Source organism: Crocodylus siamensis, chromosome 2, assembly GCF_052110815.1.
Source record: "Crocodylus siamensis isolate JL-2025a chromosome 2, ASM5211081v1, whole genome shotgun sequence".
Classification (NCBI taxonomy): domain Eukaryota; kingdom Metazoa; phylum Chordata; order Crocodylia; family Crocodylidae; genus Crocodylus; species Crocodylus siamensis.
In genome coordinates, this window is record NC_143396.1 from 56,177,596 (window position 1) to 56,197,913 (window position 20,318).

General features: G+C 41.9%; 1 protein-coding gene across 1 annotated transcript in view; it reads right to left on the minus strand.

The window, feature by feature from the left end:
* LNX1 (ligand of numb-protein X 1) overlaps window positions 1-20,318 on the minus strand; it is a 116,956-nt gene that overhangs the window by 44,850 nt on the left and 51,788 nt on the right. The window contains exons 7-8 of the mRNA XM_090035925.1: window positions 2,493-2,734; window positions 192-347 (exon numbers count right to left, since the gene is read on the minus strand). Of these exons, the coding sequence (XP_089892051.1) occupies window positions 192-347; window positions 2,493-2,734 (398 nt within the window). The remainder of the gene's footprint in view (window positions 1-191; window positions 348-2,492; window positions 2,735-20,318) is intronic.

The following is a 20,318-nucleotide window of genomic DNA, read 5'->3' on the forward strand; positions in this document are numbered from 1 at the left end:
GAACATCCCCATTTAGATGTCATGCGTCTATAACTTGTCACCCTGAGCTCACAACTGCATTTTCTTTTAAAGACAGAATAATGTTATATTTTAAAAACCACTTGCAAGATTTAAGACCCATGCATCATGTCATGTGAAGCAACTTGTTCATACCGTCACAGTATATAGCACAATACACAACAAAGCATTACCTTCTTCTGAGGCAATAGAGTTGCCAGTATTTTCCCTCTCCCGGTCAGCCTGGTTTGATACTGCACTTCCACTTTTTGTTCGTCGAAGAACGCTGAAAGCTTTATTTATTTTTTTAAAAGACCTACTTCTTATAGTGGAACGTTCAAAGTGCTGAGCTGCAAGACAGGAAAAACAGAGTGCAGCAACTTTGGGTTGAATGACATAAAAAAACATATCTTGTCTATCACCTTAGGTATGTATGGAGGACACAAGTCATAGAAATGGTGAAAGCATTCTGTAGTCTCCCCTCCCCTTCATCTTTGCACTTGGCTGCCTAAATTTTTCACCTGGCCCCATAGATATATCAGCCTTAATTCTAAGAATCGTTGTGCTACCTTTACCTACCTACACTCTAGAACATGGACTGACAATTTATGGCTCATGGACCAGGTCCAGCCCCCGAAACCACTGAATCTGGCCTGCAGACCCAGGGGGCTTTGGTGGCATTCTGGCAGCGCTGCTGACTGCTGGTCTATAAATCTTTAATCCCATCTATGAAGCTAGTCCGAAATATGGTGTTCACTTCTAGGGGGAGTGTGTGGTGGACTACATTATCCAAAGCTAAAGCATTGCTATGGAATGCCTAGTGGAAAACGCATGTTAAAGAAAGGATCACTGCCCCAGCAAATGAGCCTTTTATGTTCCACCAACCTGAAGGGAGGCAACTGGGACTATTGCTAGGTCTTTCTATGGAGGCAGCTTATGACACTGCTGTAAACCTACCACAGTGCTCTTTCACCATTCACTCCCTTCCCTTCCCCTGCTCCCTCAAAAAACAGACTACTGTTAATATTTTAATAGATATAAAGAAGAACATGAGCCTAGAGGAGACCTTTGGGCTCATCTAGTCTGACCTTCTGTAGTAAAATTAGTCACAAATAGAGAGGTGAAAAACCAGAAACAGATCCTAGTTTTAAATAGGCAATACATTAGAACATTATTTTTTAATTTAAGCAAAACTAATAATGTGCTTATTTAATGAGGGAGGAGAAAAAAAGACTGAAACTGACTTGGCAAGGCAATATAAATGTATACAAATTTAAATACAAATAATGTATTCTTGTTTTTGCTGTGCCATAGACAGAATCAGGGCACTTGAATTACTCTGCATCTTTCCGTGCTATGCATGTAGTGGCACAGAACTCCCCCAAACCAGATTTAACACACAAAGATTCAGCTAATCTAGCAGGATTCAATTCTGTGCCACCAGCCTTGGATTCTGATGCTCAGTATGCACCTTTCCTTCTGTTCTTCCACCACATGTCCTCAGAGCCAAAGCTTTGCTCTTTAGTTTTTATTTCAGCTAATTTTTAATTCATTCTTTTTTAGACCTCTGTCCATTTTCCCAAGACAAGAAATGCATTACTAGCTCCTGCTCCCCCCCACACCCACGATTGTTTCTGACTTTACCAATTCTTTTTCTTTGGCCAAAACTCATGTCAAGATTTGGCCAAACTGTATTTTCAAATTTGCCACTCCTTTGGAGGTAGTAGCATGCTAAGGAATGAAGAAACATGGAAAGACTTCTTGGGCCCCCAGGTTAATTACGTATTAAATTGTAACTTGGCCATATGTTAAAGCAATCAATGGCATCATAAAATAAGGAATAAACCACATGGTGACTTCCAAAAAATGTGGAATAACTTTGTGGCTGGTTCCTATCACAACATTAATTGAATGTGTGGCCCACGGCTGGGAGCCCCATCAGCTGATCCAGGTTCCCAGCCACGGGGCACACCGTACATTCCCACGGCTGGGAGCTCTGTCAACTGATCCAGGCTCCTAGATGTGGGGGCGCACCATGTTCTCTTGCAGCTGAGAGTCCTGACAGCTGATTCAGGGGTACCTCTGCACAGGCAATGTGGATGATGTGACGTGATGCGTGATCCCACAATCATGCCTCCTGCTCTGATGTGTTGATGATCATGCATCAGATCCCATTTGGCTTTACCTACATGTCTGCCAGGGGTTTAGATGTCACTTCTTTTAACCATGTATTTCGTTTTTAACAATGCCAACTTCCTTGAGTGACATAACCTTGGAATTTTAGGGAGAGTTTTGAAAGATTTGTTTCCTATGGTTTTCCTATGAAACCACTGTATCCATAAAACACTAAATCATTTCAAAATGTGCCTTTTTCATCCTAAATATAAATACTTTGACTAATGATTTTCTATGATTTGATTTTTCTATGATTCTGTTACAGAACACATACAGAGAAAGGCCTCTAGACTCCAAGAAAATCATTTTTTAGCACTTACTTCTGTTTCGGTTGCTTCTATTGGGATCTCCAGAACTACTCCCCGACTGGCTGTCCTCAGAGGCGGGGTTGAAGCCTGGATTAACTAGGCCTGGTTCATCTGTCATTAAGGCTATAGCTGCAGCTGCAGAGAGCTCTGGGCCAAGAGCCGCTACTGTTAAAGTGGAACTACAGTCTGGAGAGCCATCTTGCGAACGTCTCTTTCGTTCCTTTGTAAGGCCATAATGGGATGCTCCTTTACATCTAAGACAAAGCAAGAAGAGAGGTGGGAAAAAAGGAGATAATAGTAAAACTTGCATTTTGATATCTCCTGCTTACAAGCATTTGGCACTGAGGAACAGTTAACTGCATCAAGGTTAACTATTGCAATCAAACCATTTTGCTAACCTATGAAATGCAGACACTATGCAACATTGAAGAATGTCAGCCTTGTCCAGGTTTCACAGAATCAAAAAGGAGGAAATAGATGCCATCTTATAATTATCTATGTTATTATTTTACTTGAAAAGTCAACATCCAAGGAAGAGAAAATTTAGAGATATACTTGCTTGTAGACATAGTTCTGGAGGGTCCAAAAGCAAAAGATAGACATAGCAGGTGGTTGATCAAATCAAAGACTAGAGTCTATAATCTGCCCTTTGTCTTCTGCTAATGAAAGAGATCAGTGTGTGGCCTGAAAGCTTGTTCGTGAAATAAAATCCCACATGCACAGTAGCTTACTGAATTCTGCCACATGGCAAAGGTTTTCTGCTGTAGAAGCTGTCACTCTACTAGCACACCAACACCCTGCTGCACACACAGATGATCTCTCTCCCTTGCCTTCCTTTTGAATTTTTGTGACAGCTTCTATTTCAAATTGGATTCTTATCTATGAGCAAAACCCAGAACTTCAGAGCCAAAATACTTCCAAACTTATGTATATTCAGACCTAGAACACGAGATGAAGCTAGCTTGACTTGTTCTGAAAGCCCCATTTTATGTTTGACACAGGTATTTTTTTCAAGCTAATGCTGCTAATGTAATTTAAAACACACCTAATTGGTGTAATGTGGGGTTTTCAGTCTACATTGGTGTTATGTGAGGGTTTCAGGTAAGCTACTGGGATTGAAAATACCCACCTTTTTCCTAGTCTAGATAAGGCCCAAGAGATAGTAAGTACTGGCCAGCTGGCATTATCCTGAGGGGTGAGGTGGGGAGATTTGTGAGTCACATCCAGAACAAAGCAGCAGTGAGTGGCATGCCCGTAGGGGAAGTAATGGCACAGTTCTCAAGGCAACAGCTGTTCATTGGATCTCACTGGAGCTTGACTGCTCTCACAAATAAAAACCCCAACCACAAATCCTAACCTTAGCAGCAACAAGATCCTTTCTAGGTCTAGTGCTACAAAATAAAAAAAAAAAATTTAAAAAGAGAAGCTAAGGATAAGGCATCATGAGAGATAAAAATACAATCCATTTAATTGTACATAACCTATTTTCAGTGCCTACTGAGCCTTAAGACGGATTCTGTGTGACAGAACAAGCATCACACAGACAGTTGCTTTCAAACCCCTGGGGCTGCCTGAGGAAAGTCACTGTGATGAGCTGGAAGGGTCCCGAACTCTTAGTGATTTGATGCTTAATTAGAGTCACCAAAACCACTGTGGATAAATCACTCAGCACCAGAAACTTTTCACAAACAGCACCTCCACTCTGCCACTGCAGCCATTAGAAAGGCATTCATTAGAATGAATTCTGCCTTTTAATTACTGTCTTGTTACTGGTATTCTCTCTTCTTCGCGGCTAAAGTTAACTGACGTCTTTCACATAAAAGCCATCTAGGACAAAATCATGGAAATTACTGCAGAAACCCTCAGGGACACAAAGTCTTTCGTAAAATGTGACGCATACACCACACACTGCATAACATATACCGTCCATGATGCTGATGTGCTGTGTGTCAGGACAAGTTTAATGTATGAAAGGTCCAGGAAACAGATACCTTGTGGAAATGCTTCTTAGCATGCAAGTGAGGGGTCAAGCTACTCAGACAGGAGAAAGACAAGCCACAGAACATTTGGTGTCTATTTCAAAACAACTTCTTAATTCAGTTTACTCTTAATTAGGGTGCTTGGTTTATTTGGTGAGAGAAGTAAAATGGCTCCTATAATAGTAAACTGTTTTTTCCTCATTATTCTTTCGTTGGTTCCATCATCAGCTCCATACTGAGCTGATAACTGTGTCAGTTTACTCAGTTTTTAGAGTTAAGTGACAAGTGAGGATATATTTGAATGGTCTTTTGAACTGACAAATTCTCTTTAGTGAAATTGTATTTGTGACCTATTAGCATCTGCCTACTGTGGTTGTCCAAGAGACTGAACTGTAGTAATGCTAATCACTGGGAGGAGCATGTCAAAGCTTGGACATTCAAAAAGGACCTTTAACTGTGTGTTCAATTGTAACATAAGGCTCTGCCCATGCTCAGCTGCCTCTGCCATCAGAAATTTTGGCAGCAGAAGGCAGGTGCCAGAAAATACGTATATGTGCAGCTCTGCCTAACAGCTGTGCACCATAGTATCCTGAGAAGACACTGTAATAGCCAGAACATGAAAAAATATCATAGAATCATAGAAGTAGGGTCAGAGGCGACCTTGTAGATCTTCAAGTCCGACCCCCCGCCCGGGCAGGAGAAAAACTGGGCTCAAATGACTCCAGCCAGGGAGTCAAGCCTCTTCTTAAAGACCCCCAGGGTAGGAGCCAGCACCGCTTCCCTTGGAAGTTGGTTCCAGATCCTAGCCCCCCTGACTGTGAAGTAGTTCTTGCGGAGTCTACAGGTATCTTCTGCCAGCTGGTAGATGGTAGAAAAAGCCATACTGTGCTCTACCGAGGTGATATAACTCTGAACTCAGATCTGATGAAGAATGCCTTGCATTCAAAAGTTTGTCTTTTTTCTCAGCCATGCTGGGATAATAAATAAAGATATCACTCACAGGCCCAATAAAAAATATCACCCACAAAATCTTTGCTTCTCATAATTCCTGGACCATTACAGCTACATCACTCCAACACTACTGCTGCTCTAGAATCTCTCTCAAGACGAGGCCTTAGACATTTATTGTGACGCAAATTATCCTGCTGGGCATGCAACAATGCTATGTCTGGCTACCTTGTATAAATTTCAATTTTTGGATACTGACAAACTAAAAGAGACCACTTAGAACAGTGGTTTTCAATCAGGGTGAGCACAATCCTTTTAAGGGTATCACTTAATATTAGCAGTATTGGGTATGCAAATACAGGAGTCACAAAACAAACCCAGAGATTTTGAATAGGAATCCATAGTACAAACAACATTCTGACTTGCTGTGGTCTTTCTGAATTCTTTGCAACAGAAGAACTCCTGTATTGTTTATCCATAGTCAACAACAAGGGAGGGCTAAGAGGGAAGGAGTGGAGAGCTGTCCCTTTCCTAATGCAGCAGTCCTTTCTAGCAGACTGGCCTTTTGACATTGGCTTCCAGAAACTAGGTGCAGCTGTCCTTCTTCATTCCCTTGAGATCTTGAGAGAATTACCTGGAGTTAATGTTTCCATTAGCCAGTAAATAGACATTGCCACTTTTGGTCAGGGAGCATCAGTATCATGCAACCCCCCATTTTGGTCCTGAAAGATCTGTATCACTGCAGCCAAGTTATACTCTCATGTTGGGTGAGGAGAAGAGATATCAGGGAAGGGGACAGAAAAACGATAATAAATATTAATTCAATTCAGTTTTATAAATAAAACACTAGAGTGGTTAGTAATGCAAGGAAGTCACAACAGGGAGCAATACAATTGAAAAAGCAGCAAGACCACACTAAACCGTAGCTAGAATTCTTAGAATAAGAATATTTTGAATCTTTCTACCAAAGTTCTGTTAAACGTCTACATTACGGGCTTCAGCCCTGCAAATGGATCCAAAGGAACAGGCCCTTACGGAGCTCATATAAAAAAAAGGCATATAGGGCCACCCACACAAAACTTATTCCTGGATCAGTGCCAGATTGCTTTCTTAAAGCAGTCTTTTCTATAGTCATCTCTACTCACTGTTGTTTATTCTATGGAAAACAGCTAGTTAATAGAATCAATGAAACTATTTTCTTTTGGAAAACAACGCCTTCAGATAGTGACATTTAATGTGGCTCACTGGGGAAGTTCCTCACTGGGGAAAGGGATGTAAGTCGAAAGACATCATATTCTTCTAATTCTACCAGAAACAGTTAAGAGAGAGATATACAGCTCTTTAGGAGTGAACACTTAATTTGTACTCTAGCTTACATAAATGCTTAGCAGGCATAAATCTATAAGGCATAAGCATGCTCTGTATAGAATAACATAGTGTCCCTTGAAGAAGAAGAAAAAAATCTCAAATCTGTAATAAAGAGCATCTCTTCTCTTTCAAAGATCATTGTTTTATTTATGCTGACACTACTGTGATAACAGGAAACAGAATTAAGAAACACATGTTCCCCTAGCCATGAATAGAGGGTCCTGCTTAAGTGGCCGTATAATCATATTCATATGGATTCAGTTTTCTTTCCAAAAGGCTCAAAACAGAGAAATCCATGAAATAGCAACATACCATTATTAATCACAATGAGAGAGGCAATTAGAAATCACCCCCACCACCCATGATTTATAGCTGGAAGAGAGGGATGGAAAGGAAAGTAAGACACCTGATTAGCATGAGCAAGTCGTAAAGCAAACTGAACACTGACTAGGGCCAAGGTAAACTGCAGATTTATATCCCTGCTCAGCTGCTCTGAACAGCAAGTACTCTTGTGATGTTATAGAGTAGGCCAACAATTTGAAGGCCAGAAATATGAGATAACACACATTGTCCTTTTACAGAACCATGGATTTTTGAAGCAGTACCATTTAATAAGTGTAATAGTGAACATACACTGGAAACTGGCAGAAACCCTTTAACCTTTCCCTGACACTACTTGGCTGCAGTCTTGTCTTCAGTAAATCCTAAGAACTGGAAATCACAGGTTCAAAGGACAATGGCATGTTGATATTGGTCTTCCCCCTTTTAAACACAAGCTCTGCTGGAAATCAAGACTAACAGAAATATTTGTATTTTGAAAATTCTCATGAAAACAATAGTTTTTACTCAAAGACATAATTTCCCTTGCAATACTTGGAAGCTGTACTGCTCAAGGTAAGAGATAGACAAAAAGTAAACAAGGACATAAATAAGGACAACTGAATTAGCTGTTCACTATTCTTTTACTTTTAATCAGGGTGGTGGATGGCGGCGATGGCAGTGCAGGGAAGATTGCATATGGCTTGCATGTGGCAGCAGTGCAGGATGGTGAATGGTGGCAGTGCGGTGGCAGCGCGGGGTGGTTTCATACAAAAGTGGTGACACGGTAGTGAATGGCAGCAGCATGGCAGCCACAGTGAAGTGCCAGTTAATAGAGTATTCCAGCTAGCAGAATGCCTGAAAACAGGGATTTTGCTGTACATCCTTAAAACACTTACTGGGTGCGTGTACATATGCAAAAGATCTGGGAACAGTTTACTCTTAAGTAAACTACTTGAGAGTAAATGCTCCTGGGCATGTGTCTATATGTGCAGGGACATGGGAGCAGACTTGCTACTCCTAGCACTGCTTCTGCTCCATGCAGCCCTGCAATTGGCCCCTGCAGCAGCCAGGTGGAGCTCTAGGTTGGGAAATAAAGATTTCCCACTGTGGGCCCCATGACCACAGGGCTTAGGCTGGGAAACAGGGACCCCCCAGCCTGGGACCTGCAACCATGGGGATCAGGCTGGAAGATAAAGATCCCCCAGCTCTGGTCCCCTGATCATGTGGGACACTGTCCCCACCTGGGCTCCAGTGGCAGAGCCTGCCCCAGCAGCAGACAGCTTCTGGGGGCAGGGAACAACCTCCCACCCCCTGTTGCCTGGGAGCACATTTGCTCCTGGTCAGGGGTCTACACGTGCCCTACTGCACAGCTACTAATCACAAGTAAATTTGCTACTTGTATTTGCAAATGTATTTGTGATTAGAGCTAATTACTGCACAGTAAGCATCTGCACATGTAGATGTGGATGCTTAATGTTCAGTAATTAGCTCTACTGTGCAGTAAAGCATCTCGTGCAGACACACCCACTGATAATGCAAAAATCACTTCACGGCCTGAAAGAAGAACTAACTAGTGGGCATTCTTGAAGGCTGACAGATTCTGTCTGCTACAAAAACTGTTACAGCTATTCTTCAAAGAAAAACTCAGGTAGTTGTATAGCCCTACGCCACAGCAACAGATCTGAAGGACCTCCCAGCAGAGGAACACAGCAAAATGTAAAGCAACCTCTGCAGCCTGAACACCAAAGGCCATAATCATGCCCCTATTTGTATTTAACATTTCTCTCTGCTGATATAACCCAAAGCTCATCTACACACAGATCAGGCTGAGCCTGTAAACTCCCAGTCTTCTAGAGGCAGCACAGTAAATTGAGTGTGGCACTGGAACTCATGAATTCTTTTATTCCCAGTTCTGCAGATCATCCACCACCTGCCTTATGGGAGTTTGTGTAGCCTTTTAGCCTGTTTCTCAATTTATAAAATAGCAATAACAATACTTTCTTACCTCAGAATGGTTTTGCAATGATTAGTTAGGCAATACAATTTGCATATAAGAAGCTTACATGAATCTAGCAATCATTTTCAGCCCGCTTCCTTGTTCCATGGTTTTAAAAGACGATGTCATGCTGTCAGCATTGTTTAGAATCGCTCTAATCACTGGTTATAACTAGGAAGCTGACAACATATTTGGAAGGGAAGGCTGGGCTTTTCTACCTTGCGTTTCAAGATCCATTATTTCCAAACTCAGCAACAGGAAGTTTGGTTTCATATCTCACTGTTTAACAAAGAGTAGCCTGATTTTTGAAAGTGTTGAGTGTTTGAAGTTCCCATTAACTTCAGTGGAATTTGTCAATGTTGAGCAGTTTTATTTAAGGGGCTCTAACTATGGGCTTGAGAACATAATGCACCTAGGTTTTGAAACTGTGGCGTAAGTCTCCTATACCATTTACAGTACCTCAGAGTTTTGCCATTTTGTTTGAACCCTGCCCCCCATATTTTACTTAATTTGTGGGAAACCCTCCAGTTTACTATTACTCATTCATAGCTACATTACATCCATTTATCAATGCTCCTATAAAGAAGAGGCCTTTTAAAGACAACTTTTTAACCAAAGATAACAACACAGAGTTGTGATAAGGAAAGAGACCTCAGGTCAGCAGTTCAAAAGCTTGAGTCTAGATGAGAGACTGCAATATACCTAACTCTTCTTTGTTTCAAGTGTGCTATACTTAAAGAACATTTTTACATTGCATGAACTGCTTTTCTGTCCAGGTGTCAAACATATTTTCCTATTACTTTTGCTTCTTATTGTCAAACAGTGATCCTTGCTTTGGAACAAGTGTAACATGGATATAGTGTTTTTATTCTCTTTTCTTCTCCTGCATTTCTATGTTAAAATATTTATGAATAGGGGTCTATCCAACTCAAGGTGGCAGCCAGCCAATTTTGCAGGGAAGTCGCAGGGTTGGCCACCATTTTCACAGGCTGATCATGGCGAGGCCCCCATGCCTCGGAATGGCTGAGGGGCCCCTGTGGTCACACTCCTTATTGCTGATTGGCTGCAAGTGCAGTCCATCATACAGCTGTGCCCCTCACTGCTGATTTGTTGTGAGGGTGGTTCATCATGCAGCACCTCCCCTGGCCACCAATTAGTGTAGAAGGGTGAGGCCTCATGACAGGCAGCCCTCTTAGCCAATTGGCAGTGAGAGACAGCAGCCATCTTGGTCTCCCATTTGTGCAGCAGCCCCTGTCACCCCTTCCCCCACACAGCAGGCTGCATGGCCAGGCTACAATGCCACAAGGATTGCTGGCTCCTTCTAGGAGACAGTATTTTGTGTTTTTCCCTTCTCAGATTTCACAGGCATTGCCTGATTTCATGGGCAATGCCAGATTTTGCAATTTCCACAAAATCTGTGAACTCCTGATTTCGGTAGGTCCCTATTTATGAGTCATGCCTACTTAAATATTATTTGTTTTAGGTGCATTAATTCTAGTTCCATAACCCTTTCCTTATAAGCTGATTCAGAAGTCCATTTATTGCTGTAATTAGCTTGGTCTGATTTTTTTTCTATAGCTTCCCAGTTTATTTTTTAAAGAGACATCAAGATTCAGCAAAGCTTAGTGCTACCTTATTAATGGAGCCCAAAACTGCCTTGGGCTGTTCTGAAAAGATCCTGTGCACAAAATTTCCCTTTTAACAATGCTCTCAGCACTGTACTACTGGTGGAACAAAATATAAAAAAAATATAGTGTGTCATTTAAGCATATGAAAACTTGTATCCCTTCTTCAAGAGAGAATTCATTTACTGTTGGTTACCCAATCCACTTCTCACTTCGTGACTGCATTTTAAATACCATTCACCCAATTTTGTGAATACTGTGACTTATTCTGCAAAACAGAGACACTCAAGTTACACTTAATTGCTTTTACTAAAATAAACATTAAAAACATAACAGGTGAAACTGAATTTAATTTAATCATTTTCAAAAACATCTTTAGGCCTTCTGTTAGCTTATTTGTCCTTGTCTTCTCACTTCCTGTTTAGAGACATACTGGATCAACTCTTATCCTGTTCATTTAGGTGTCTAAGTCCTATGGACATGTCCTTGTTCCACTCTGCTCAAAGCCTGGAAAAAATACTAGTACAAATGTGGATGGGTTCTCTTTCTTCTTGTTGCTTTTTATGACTTGGTTCAAGGCTAAGATGTTAAGTTTGCTACAAGAGTAACATTTTTTCAAGGACTTGGGAAGGGTAGAATGGGATCACACTTATATGCCTAAATGCCACTAAAATGGCTAATAGGTGGAATAGAATTTTGGCCCACAGTAGATGCATCTACATGTTCATTAATGCACCGTAGTTACTGCATTTTCTCCCTGCCCCCGGCTTAGGAGTGGCCAAAGCTGCCCCCCTGTTGAAGCCCCCAGTGCTCATCTGTGTCCTGGTGTGGATAGAGTCCCCTTTTGCTGAAGCCTCCAGTGCCCAGCTGCAGCACCATGGTGAGTGTGTGCCTCCTAAGAATAACATCAACGCTGTGGCAGGGAAGCAGGAGCAGCAATCAGATCACATAGGTGGTGCTGAAATCGGGATCTCACCCTGACATCGCTAGGGGACAAGGCACTGGCCAAAAAGGGGTCAAAGCCCAACAACACTATCAGTGACAGTGAGAATTACAGGGGAGCTCAGGACAGGAGGTGGGGGGGTGGGGGTGCTGAGCCCCCGATAAAAAGACAAAAGCCTCCCTGTAAGATTTGAAAATCATAACTGGGGGGTCTCTCATCAGATTGGTCTTTCCAATGAACTGGTTTAATTGTTTTTGCAGACTCTCTTGCAAGAGTCAAAGTGTAATTCATAGAACCCTGCGTAGCACATCATGGGCAGATGACAAAGCCCCCATACCTGACTGTGGCATAGAGCAAGCGAAGCCTCCCTGCCATGGCATGCTGCTGAATTCAGCTCTGGGGGCCCAATCTAAACCCTCTGTGGGCTGGATCTGGTCCACAGGCCATACGTTACTGCTTCCTAATCTAAAGGAGCACGCATACCTCCACCTGCAAAGTTACGCAAGTTATTATTTCGCATATGCATTTTTTGTATAACACAGGACACCAGAAAATACCGCAAAAGAGACAGGCCAAAAGTCTTAATACATTTTCTCATTAAAAAAAAAAAAAAAAAGAAGAAGACAATTAATAACAAGATGTGGTGGGGGAGAAAGGGGAAGGAGGGAGACGGGAGAGGGAAAGAATTTGCCATCCCATTATAAATGTCTGGTATTAAGCACAAGGACTGACAGAAGCACTCATAAAATGTAAATCCAACTTCTTCCTCAAATTCCAAAGATTATGGGTAAGACAAGATAAAAGTCACTTGAAGCAAACAAGCAGGAATTGTTTCCTGTAATACAATGCAAAAAATGCTCATGTTCATGTTGTGAGTTTTCATAGGAACAGGGAAAAAGAAAACCTTTTAGAGTTTTTAAAGAATTTTCATAGGAATCCAAAAATGTAGTTAGAGTGAAAGATCCCCAATTAATAAATTATGACCTTGTGAGATATAACATTTTACCATATTTAAACATTTTTCTTAGAAAATGAAATGTAGTATTTTATTATTGGAATCATCATGAGCCTCAGTCAAATAGTAATGGCCTATCTGCATACTCTTTACTAGCAGGTTCAAGCAGCATTTCATGTAACCTGAATCTAAAGGCCACACAAATTCAACCTTCTGTAAAAAAAAATTGTAAATTGCTAGCTACTAGGACTGTGCGAAACAGCAGCGTTCTGTTTTGACCAGTGTTTCAATGGAACAGCGTTCTGTTCCCTTCCATCGAAACAGTTTCGCTGTTTCGCCGTTTCACCCATAGGATATAACAGGGAAGGTCGACACAGCCTATAACTTTGTCATTTCTGGCCTAATTTGGATAAAACCTGCAGGCATGCTAGCCCCTGCTGAGGCCACAAAGCCTGCCAAGTTTCAAGGAGATAGGTGCAGGGGTTTGGGGGAAATTGCACCTCAAGCTGTGGACAAGCAAAAAACTCGTGACATGGATGACACTGTGCGTGTTAAGGCGCAGCAGGGTGAAAGCTGCAGGCCTGCTAGCTCCTGCTGAGGCCATGAAGCCTGCCAGCTCTCAAGGAAACAGGTGCAGGTTCTGGGGCCCTGCACCTCTGGCGGCTGACAGGCAAAACTCGTGTCATGAGTGCTTGTGGGACTGTGTCTGTCTTAGGGCAGAGGGGGGTGAAAACTGCAGGCCTGCTGGGCCCTGAAGCCTGCCAGCTGTTACGGAGATAGGTGCAGGGGGCTTTGGGCCCTGCACCCCTAGCTGCTGACAGGCAAAACTCGTGACATAGGTGCCTGGCAGCAGTGCGGGAAGGCTGGCTCCACCCAAGAAAAGTGGTGAGCCTGATCTTTTTTTTTCCTCTGGGAGTCTGCCTGCCTGAGCTGGATGGGGGCCTGGTGCTTCCCTCCACGGCTGCAGTGCCCCTTGGGACCGCCTGAGCTGGGTGCCTGTGGGAAGCCACCGCTTCTGCGGAGGGAAGCACCAGCCCCCCCTGCAGCCAGGGACCTCTCTGCCTGCTGGCAGCTTGTCCTCCCCACCACCAGAGAGGCAGGTAAGTTTGGGTGTATGCACAACGCGGGGGTTTAAAGGGCCCTAAACTGAGGTGGCGTTTTTAAAAACCCACCCACCACTTCAATTTAGGGCCCCCCATTTCATTTACACATGCCCTAAGACAGCAGAGCTATCTTATTTTTCTTTCCTAAAAGAGCTACTTCTTTAAGAAACTAATGCTTATAATTCAATTTGTGGATTCACTTTTTGTTTTTCCCCCCATGGTCATTAATGCTTTGAGACACTGTACAGCATCAATGACAGTAATGCTATATTCTCCCTTTACATTTTGGACATCAGTTTCAGGCTACAGGGATCGGTTTCTCCTCTCTCTTTCACTTCAGTGTAAATGTAGTTCTACTAGTATGGGTGTAGAGCTAGTTTGCAATAGAACTGAGGAAGCAAAATGCTTCTTCCTTCCCATAAGTCAGCCTAACAATTATCCTCTGTATTAGTAATGCATATATTCACCAGAGGAAGATTATTGGCTTTAAGTATATAATCAGGGTGATCTTGTAAGATCAACTGCTGGTAGTTTTTTAAATCTGTGTAAATTTTTGTGGTGAAGAATTGAAGTTTGTATGATTAACCTAACAATATTAAACATGGTTTCCTGTGCGTTTGGTCTATTCAAGAAAGAGGGAAAGAGATGGGTTTAATTCTGCTACTTAATTTCAAACAGAAACTCTGATATTATAATGAGGGGAAACCTGGCATGAGAGTGTGTTTTCAGAATAAGACGTAGGAAGTGAGAGTACTCGGGGTCGGAACTTTTGACATAGCCTTTAGCTTCTTTTGACGGTCAATGGGATTTGAAGGGATTCAGCCATTTGCATATTGAAACCTTAATCTGGTTCACTCTACCAATCCTAAAACACGGTAAATGGGCTGTTCCTGGGATGAGCCAAGTTACACTCAGCCCCCACCGACTTCAGCACAGCTTGATCTCAGTCAGGACTCTGCACTGGATACATGCCTTACTTTGCAGCACTGGCCTTGCTGTACATGAGATACTTTAGAAATGAAATCAAGCCTAGGATTTTTCTAATGGATATGACATTTCAAGAGGGAAAACTGAAAACATTAATTAAAATATGTTCTGACCCCATCAAGTCTTGATGATGAAAAGCCTATGTGTTTATTGATTATCAGTTGTCCCCAGCTGCTAGACTATTCTTATCTATGGATGATTAAATAGAGAAGATATGTATTGTAAATTAACTATGGGTACATTCCAAAAGGAGAGAGCCTGGCATTTAGACAGTTTCATGTGCTTAAATATTCCCCAATTAACAGTTGTTTACTACACATCTGGTTTCCGAGTCCTTCCAGAAACCTCCACGGACAAGAGAACTGGTATTTAGCAGGCAATTCTGACAATCAAATATATCTTAAAAAATGAAATGATAAACATAATATTTTCAGTAACACCACACTTAATGGGGCTGCAGGGGCTTCCAAACTTACGATGATCATTTTAACGGAGGAGTCTATCTTTGCCAAGAGCTTATTATAGAACTTCAAATTTCTGATCTTACTTTTTTGCCCACTTCAAAAATAACTCATGTAAGGACTGAGTGAAATTCTCCAAGTACTGCAATCATATGGCTCATAACTCGATTACATTCCACTCTACAGGTCCCATCCTGTTTTTCAGATTATACAGAGGAATACATAGTGCATTGGTTGTTAAAAGGCTGTTAATTGCATGATGTGTTTTCCGTGATCGCTGTTCAGTGTTTTGATCATTTGATTATATTCAACAGGTGTGACTAGTTTTCCGGAGTCTAAAGACTATCCTAGCATGATCATCTCCTCCCACATCCTTACCTGTGCTTTGAAAACTTTATGCCATTGTACAAAATATACCTGCAAGAAGGAAAATGGGATTCGGTCCATTATGAACAATTGAATAATACAGGGAAGGCTCTGTCAGTAGTAGTACTAATTATGTTCAGTTACCATCCCAGATCTTTAGGAGAGTCTTGAATGTCACAGCTCAGTCTCTGATGGCTCCCCAAAATGCCCAGGACTTTGCCTTGAATTTTAAACACTGGTCTCAGAATTGTGCCAATGTCTTGCTTTTGCTGAGAGGCTCTCATATTTGTGTCATTAATCGTCTCTGCCTCTTTGCATCATAAATTAGCCTGTCCATAGCACTACACCATGGTGGCTACAATACTGAGATAGACTCCTTCCAATTCTAGGAAATATCCAGCTCCTTAAAAGCTAGTAATTTTTAATATCAAATGCAAAAAAAAAAAAATTTACCAAACAAAAACTTTGAATGTACACATGCTTTATGTAAAAAATATTTTCATACAATTACTCTGCTCTACTTAGATCAAAATGTCCTGTTGTAAACTCCTATCAATATAAAACAATAATGTAAGGCTTCTGTTTTGCACCACGCGGAACTTTAAAAGCATCATAGACGATTTCAGAGAACTTCCAATCACTGCCTTGATTTTACTAACATGCATGCTGAAGCAATCTGAGATTTCTGACAACAGCCCCAGGCACTTTACTGAAAACAATGAACACAGTCTTTACACCTTTTTGTGTGATAAAGCATGGTGTTGACAGCTGCCCAGAAGTCTGGATACAGTGACACTTGCCTCTGACTGCAGTGACCCTGAGATCCTCCAAGGTCCCTTTTAGGTCAGATTAGCTAGCCATTGCTGGCATATCTTGACAATGGAAAAGTATCTGCTTCATCCCAGATTAGAAAATGGTGTTATTCACATGCCTGCTCAAGTGGTAAAATATGAAGTGTTCAATCAGTCCTTCATGTGTTCTACATGCTCATGTGAGTGGGGAGCATAAAACTCTAATGGGATATCATAAATTAAATATTTTACTGTAAAAAGTGTTTTCTTACCCTGTTGAATGGGGCAAAACACAAGCATGTGAACAAACAAGCAAAAGCCAGAGTGACTTGTGAATCACAGTAACTTGTCCAAAACCTCAAAGCAACAGGGGTCTTTGCAAGGGCAGGAGGAGTTGGGGGTGGGGAGTGGGTTGGGGGGAGTACAGAACATTTCCTTTCCTATTACATACATGAATATCAGCACTGGAGTAAAAAGTAGATTAAATTCATGTTACTCAATAAGCATTTCCTTGCATTGAGGGTTTTCTAGCATACTCATCTATCTCTAGTAAAACACTAGCAGGGCCATATACACTCCTGCTGTGTGAATTGCTGCAAGAGGATTTGGTTAAGTGCAGCCAATTTTCAGAATGAGGACATTCCTTTTCCTAATGCCTGTTTGAAGGCACACATCTTTATTGTGTGATGATTTAATGAGATTAAAACCATCCACTAAAATATGCTAACATATACGTGACCCACCATTTCAGTAAGGTATGTTAAAATAAAACCCATATCACAAAATAATTTTAAAAGTGTCAAAAAGTCCTTATTTGGCCACAGTACAAGCTTTGCTGATGTGTCATTTACAGTCCTATGAAATCTCACATACTAAGAAGCACATATTGTAAAAAATACTAAAATGTACTGTTTTGAGTTATTTTAAAAAATAAAACCAGAGTTGTTGGTAAGATCTTTTTCTGTAAGCACCAAGAGCATGATCCCACCCAGAGGTCTAGAAGTAATGAAAGAACATGAGAGAGATTCCTTTCTCTTGTATATCAGAGCCACCTCTGTAAAAAATAGTCTTTTCAAAGGGCTCCAGCTTAAGATGGGATTTGACTCTAGATGTGAATGGCAAGATATGCAATTTTTGGGATCAGACCCTATTCAACTCTGCTTGGGTGGTAGGAGCTCCAAATCAGTGGGCATCTTTACACATGTAAGCGCTGCAGCTCCGGGACCTTTGAAAAGTGCCCGGTGCTGCAACGTTTGCAGTTGTATAAGTGGTGAAATGGGGATCAGCACTGAAAAAAATGGTGGCAGCAGCATGCTTTTAAACTCAAAAGTGCTCTACCACCATTTTCTGTGTGCTGATGTACATTTCACTGTTTATACAACTGCATGAAGCGCAGCACAGTCCATGTCAGCTCGCATGCAGAGCAGACTCCAAAGCGGTGAAACGCCCTAATGTCTATGAAATCTATGAAATCTCTGGCGCATCCTGGGATGAAAAAGTATGTGTATAAATGCCCAGTGAGCCCTGATCCAGGGCTCCAAATCCCTGCAACCAATTTCCTGATGCCAGGCTGCCTGACATGCTTTTCAAGGGGAAAGGTGGTTGTGTCCCAGACCACAGCCTGCCCCCTCTGATCCCATCATTCAACTGATCAGCAGGACTCTGTAGGACAAAGTCCCTAGTCTGGGACACAGCCACCCCCATCCCTTGAAAGGTATGCCAGGCAACCCATGTGACTTTAACTGTCCTAGCACATGGGCTGCCCTGGGTGTCTTTCAAAGGGCCCCTATGTTCCAGACCCAGAAGGGTCTGCCTCCCTGGTTCAGGACACAGTTGACCAGGTAAGGGGCAGCCCTTGGTCCAGGGCACAGATGCCAGCCATCCTGGACAGCTGCAATACATGCACTGGGACATTCAAAGCTGTGCAGCATGTAGGCTGCATAGTGCTCATGTCAAGGGGCAAAAGGTGTTACATTCTATTAAGTATGGAACATCTTTGTGCCTGGTTTTCCATCTTAGTGAGGTATAAATTGTTTGTTGCAACGTACAGTGTGATTGTGTTAATCATGCCATAAATGTAATGCTTGCCAGGGGCCCAAGAATGATAATATTATCATCATACCTCATGGACAGGGAAATTGAAGTAGAGAAGTGAAATGATGTAGGGTCACACTGCAAAACAATGTCAGATCTGGGAATAAAATACAAGTATCTCTATTTCAACTCCAGCACCCAATTTGCTGTCATGCTACTAAAGTCTAGACAGATATAATCAGGTTTAAATTTATGAATTAACAAGAAAAAATATTTTATGTTTTACTAATTAAGAGTAAAATATACAATGGATTCACTTAAATTAGAAAGTGAAAAAAACGTTCTTAGAAACTTTTTTTAATGATCTTAGGGTAAAAACAGATGTCATCTGACATCTCATTTGTGCTACCATTTTTATGGTGGCACAAATGCTGAGCAAATAGACATTGATATGTTTTGTTGCATCACATAAAATGGAAGTCAGTGGCATAACAAAAGGTAGTAACAAACTCTGCTGCATTATTGTGGTGGTAGTCTATTACCTCTCTGGCCCTTTCCCCACTCAGCCAGATTTGGACTGAGTGGGAAAGGACTTTTCCAGTGGCATGGGTGTGGCTGAGTGGGGAAAGTGGGATTTTTGGCTCTGCCTGGGTGGCAAAAAGGGCTGCTTTTCCCATTCAGCCACGTGTGTGCCCTGGGTCTGGCTGAGCGGGTAAAGCAGGGAGATCACACTGCTTCTTGTTCCACATCATTAAGGGCAGAGCAAGGGCAATGTGAGTTTTGTCCAGTGAAGCTGATCAATTGTGCCACAACACATTGCAGCGCAGCTGATCCGCTTCATTCAGTGACATCTATTTCTAGCTTCAGTCTTCATAAAATTTGTTTTTGCCAAATTTCACTTTCAGCTTAAACTGCCTAGGTAGTTTCCTTTTATAGTCTTGATTAAAGCATGCATTGCTTATCCCTGCAGTGGTATAACAGGGCAGCTTTGTACCTTGGGCAGCAGTGGCACACGTGGGACAGTGTTGGCTTGTGGCAGCAGCATGGCCAGCAACCAGCTGTGGTGGTGGTCTATTTTTGTGTCATCCCTACCCACCACCCCTAGCTAATGCTTAGCAACGCTGCCCTGGTCTTCTTCCTCAGTTATGCTATTGCATCTCTGATAAAATATATCCAAGTCCATAAAACAGGCTTCTATTTTTAGCTAAATATGAAAGCCAACAACTTAACTGGGGTGCATTAACAGATGTATCATATACAAGTTACAGGAAAGTGATTTTTCCACTCTATTCAGTACTGGTGAGGCCTTACCTGGAGCACTGCCTCCAGTTTTGGTCACCATGCTTCAAGGAAGATGTAGACCAGAATACAGAGGAGGGGATCAAAAATAATGAACAGTCTAGGAAACATGACATAGTAGGAAGAGTTGTGAGAACTGTGTTTATTTGGTCTGGATAAGAGAAGACTGAGGGAGGATTTTGATAAGAATTTTCAAATTTAAGAAAAGGATTATTATAAATAGGATGGTGATCAACTGTTCTCTGTGTCCACAGGGAAGAGAATAAGACAATAGGATTAAATTGAAACAAGGGAGATTTAAGTTAGATATTAGGAAACCACTCTCTCACTAAGAGGAAGGTTAAGCATTACAAGTTCCCTAGAGAGACTGTGGAGTCTCAATCACTGGAAGTTTTTAATTGACAAATAGACAAAGGTTACTCAAGGTAGTTTGGACAGAAACAATCCTGATAGGGTGGCCACTAACACATCCCCAGAATACAGAACATCTTTTTGGTGGGGAGCGGGACCACCACCCCCACTTGGCCAATTGGCAGTGAGGGGCAGGGCTGCTGCCTCCACAGCCAATCAGCAGCAAGGGGTGGGGCTGCCACAAAAAGCCCAGCTGTAATTAAATAAGCTCAAAAAGACCCCTCACCATTATAATAAAATGAGCACCGGCC